At 52.6% G+C, this 3,885-nt stretch overlaps 1 protein-coding gene across 1 annotated transcript in view; it reads right to left on the bottom strand.

Moving 5' to 3' along the window:
• Nucleotides 1–410: 410 nt before the first annotated feature.
• Nucleotides 411–3,885, bottom strand: part of PPTG_03182 (hypothetical protein) — a gene marked incomplete at its 5' end in the record, with an annotated part of 4,149 nt that continues 674 nt past the window's right edge. Inside the window, one exon of the mRNA XM_008895859.1 lies at nt 411–3,863. Coding sequence (XP_008894107.1) covers nt 447–3,863 — 3,417 coding nt within the window. The 3' untranslated portion in view covers nt 411–446. The remainder of the gene's footprint in view (nt 3,864–3,885) is intronic.

Below are 3,885 nucleotides of genomic sequence, written 5' to 3'. Positions count from 1 at the left end.
CGCGGAACATTAACTTCACACCAAGCTGCTGATAGTGTTGTCCTAGTCTCGTAGCGTTGCATGCTTCGCTTGATCTCCCCTGTGTTGCTTGCCCTTTTCATATCGTTAGTTAGTGAATGCAGCAGAGAAATGGCTTTGGTACGGTGTTTTATTTTTAATTAATTCTTAAAAGAATTCAGACCTTCGTTCAGATCGATGTATTTTAATAATTTACCCCAGAGAACACGCCGAAGAGCCTATCTCCCCTACAGCTCTACAGCTAGATGCTGAGATAAGCGCGTAGATGTATAAATGCGATGAGCTGCTATTTTCTGTGATTGAAATTGACCATAGGGATGGGTCCCCTCTTAGAAAGTTACTTATGAATGCAATTTATTTTGTTTCAATCAAGAGCAAATGAATGAACAAGCCACGCCTCTAGCATCGAGGACGGGTATACCAGGCCTCTATCTCTTCTGGTGGTTAACGAAGCGCAGAGCCAGCAGTCCCCACACTCTGAAGAGAGCAATGCAGCCAAGTACAATTCCGAAGTTCTGGGCGATTTCGTCGTACTTGAATCCATAGTATGACTCTGTGTACTGCTTCAACGTCGTGTGGCCGATCGTCGCCGGAGCGTTGGCCATCGGTTGGCAACCAAGATCCGAGCCGACGTTGATGTACGACTGAGTCGCTTCATCCCAAGTCGGCAGCGTCTCGCACTTGGTGAAGACCAGAGCCACCAGGATACACATGGGGAATTTCTGCGGCGAGATCGTGTACAGCCACTGGTAGCCTTGAGGAATGGAGGACGCCGGCGGGTTGTAGCCCATAAACATCATTAGCACGCTGTTGAACAGCATTCCTATGATCGACGCCACTTCCTCGGTCGGCATGGCGTACGTGAAGAACTGGCCAAGAGAAACTTGCATGAAGACGGTCAGCGAGATGGCCACCCAGAAGAGAACGCCGGTCATGAATTCCGTGAAACCGGCAAGAGGGTACAGGACGACGGTGAAGAGAAGGCCACTCGCAAAGCACCACGGGATCTCCACCAACGTCGCTCCAAGCCAGTACCAGAAGGCGTTGTATGTCTGAGATGCTCGCTCACGGTAGAACGATGGACGCTCCGAACTCGTAAGCGGAATCACACTGTTGAACGCCATCATGGACAGGAACAGCGCAGCCATGAACACCATGCCGACACCCGAGCTCAGACCAGCATATGAAGCGTAGTTCGGGTTGATGAAGACAATACCGAAGATCAGAGCCAGGAACAGCGACATGATCAGACGGGTGAGCGAATAGCTCGGGGTACGCCAGTACATCTGGAAGAAACGGGTCACCACGAACTTCATCTGCGTGGCTGAGTTAGCAGCACGCTTCTTGTCAAACAAAATTTCCGGTAGATCGGGCGAAGGAACCGTGATGCCTTCCTTGGCCATGTTCGCTTTAAGTTGTTCGCTGTACGAGCTCCTGTTGAAGTAGTCCACGAAGTCCATTTCGTCAGCAGCCGAGTTGTTCACACCAGCACCGATACACTCGAGCATCCACGTGGCCGGGTTATAGTTTTCTGGTAGCGGGGCCACGCCAGGGATTCCCTCAAAGTAGTCAATCAGGTTGCGGCACTTCTTGCCCAGGTTACCGTAGAACACCGTCTCGCCACCACGCTTGAGCAACAACAAACTGTCGAACAGGTAGAACACTTCGGACGACGGCTGGTGGATCGTACAGATAATGGTACGGCCCGAGTCGGCCACCTTGCGAACGCCGTCCATGATCAACTTAGCAGAGCGAGCGTCCAGGCCACTCGTCGGTTCGTCCAGGAAAATCACACTCGGCTGAGCAGCCAGCTCCACGCCGATCGTCAGACGCTTCATCTGTTCAACTGAGCTGCCACGGATGATCTGGTCAGCGATGTCTTCCAGGCCGAGCAGCTCGATGGCTTCGTTCACTGCGTCGTACTTTTTGGCATCCGAGATCGAGGCGTCTTGACGCAGGAAAGAGCTGAAGGTTAAAGCTTCACGAATGGTAGCAGCCTCCGAGTGCACGTCCATTTGCTCACAGTAGCCCGTGCAGCGACGAATAGCGAGGTCGGTCGCCTCGTAGCCGTTCAACAGGATCTTGCCGGTGATCTTGCCGCCAGTCTTACGGCCAGCAATCACATCCATCAAAGTAGTTTTACCGGCACCCGACGATCCCATGAGAGCAGTGATCGATCCAGGGACAGCGAATCCGTTGATGCCCTTCAGCAGCTCGAGCTGTTCTCCCTTCGGGTTCTTGGGATCAGGGACCCAGTAGTGCAGGTCTTGGAAGGCCACCGTCACCGGCGCAAAGTTTTTCTCTTGCGTGTTCACCTGAACCTCCACCACATCACTTTGAGTTGAGCTTTTAGGAGTTTGAAGCAGCGCGTACGAACCGTCATCCATTGACTTGTCCGACACGTCCACATTAGTCGGGGCTTCGTAGCGAAGATACTCGAGTGCGAGAACAGACAGGAACATGAACACAACGTAGATACCCGCTAGGAAGATGACGCCGTACCATACCCACTCCTTACCCGTGTCGAGACCGAACAGGTTCAGATAGTACTCGCCCATATTAAAACCGTAGTCCGTGCAGTAATCAATCGCGCCGTACACGCAGACGTCATAGGCACTGGATCGGTACTGGTTGATAGACAACGCCTTGATACTCCAGCTCATTGGACTGATCCAATGTGCCCAGATCAAATAGTCCGGGATCTCGTCCGTCGTCACGATAAACCCGGCAAAGATGATGAAGATCAAGATGGACATCATACACAGTGGGGTGGCGATGTTCTCGTGTGAACACACAGACGACAAGAAGAAGAACCACATGCCCATAGCCATGTTGGACAGCAGCAAGATCAACTCGAAGAGAATGAACAAACCGGCGTTAGCTGCGAAGCCGCACATCCAGTACACCAGCGTGCCGAAGATGACGGTCTCTGCTAATGACAACGGGATACCGGCGATGGAATTCGCGAGTACGTAAGACGACGTACGGTAGAAATTGGCTCCGCGTTGCTTGTAGAAGATGTCGCGGTTTGCCATGAATACTGGTAACTGAGACGACTGTCCCATGGACAGGAACATGACGCTGGAAAAGATAACACCAGTGACCACAGACACCTGTGTGGGGTCAAAGTCGTAGTAGATCGTGGAGAACAACAGTCCCATGACCAGAATCATCAACAGTCGACCGAAGATAAAGGCCTTGTTACGGTACGAGATCATGATCTCACGTCTGAACAAAGCCGCCGTGCTCTCGACAAACGACTGCTGGAACATGGGCATCGGGTCCATGTTCTCCTTAACTGTCCTCAGAAGCTCCGGATCGTGTGGAGCGCTCAACGCAGCGAGTGTTTCCTGGTACAATGCCGACTGACGGAAGCTGTCGCCGAATTCTTCGGGTAGACGTGGCGCCTTGGACCCTTGCTCCACCTCGTACCGGTATTGTTGACGAGTACCGAGATCGAGCAGGTAGTCGGCGATGTCGCGTTCAGGAGGACACTTGAAGCCCAGGTCTTCGAAGTACCCTTCCACCTTGTTGATTGGTCCGTGGTACATCAACTCGCCTTCATTCAGGATCATGACGTTATCGAACAAAGCGAAGATCTCCGGAGACGGTTGCAGGAGTGCGATCACCACCGTCTTGTTGAGCTTGTGGGCGATACTGCGCTGCGTCTTAATGATATCGAACGTCGCCGCACTGTCGAGACCCGTACTGATCTCATCCATGAGCGACACAAACTTCATACCGAACTCCATCTCGCCAGTCGTCACACGCTTCCGCTCGCCACCAGACACACCACGGATCATAGCGTCGCCGACGATCGTGTCTTGGCAATTCTTGAGTCCGAGCTGCTGGATGATGACATCCGGA

The sequence above is a fragment of the Phytophthora parasitica genome, assembly GCF_000247585.1.
Source record: "Phytophthora parasitica INRA-310 unplaced genomic scaffold supercont2.4, whole genome shotgun sequence".
Classification (NCBI taxonomy): Eukaryota; Oomycota; class Peronosporomycetes; order Peronosporales; family Peronosporaceae; genus Phytophthora; species Phytophthora nicotianae.
This window is presented reverse-complemented; position numbering and strand designations above follow the sequence as displayed.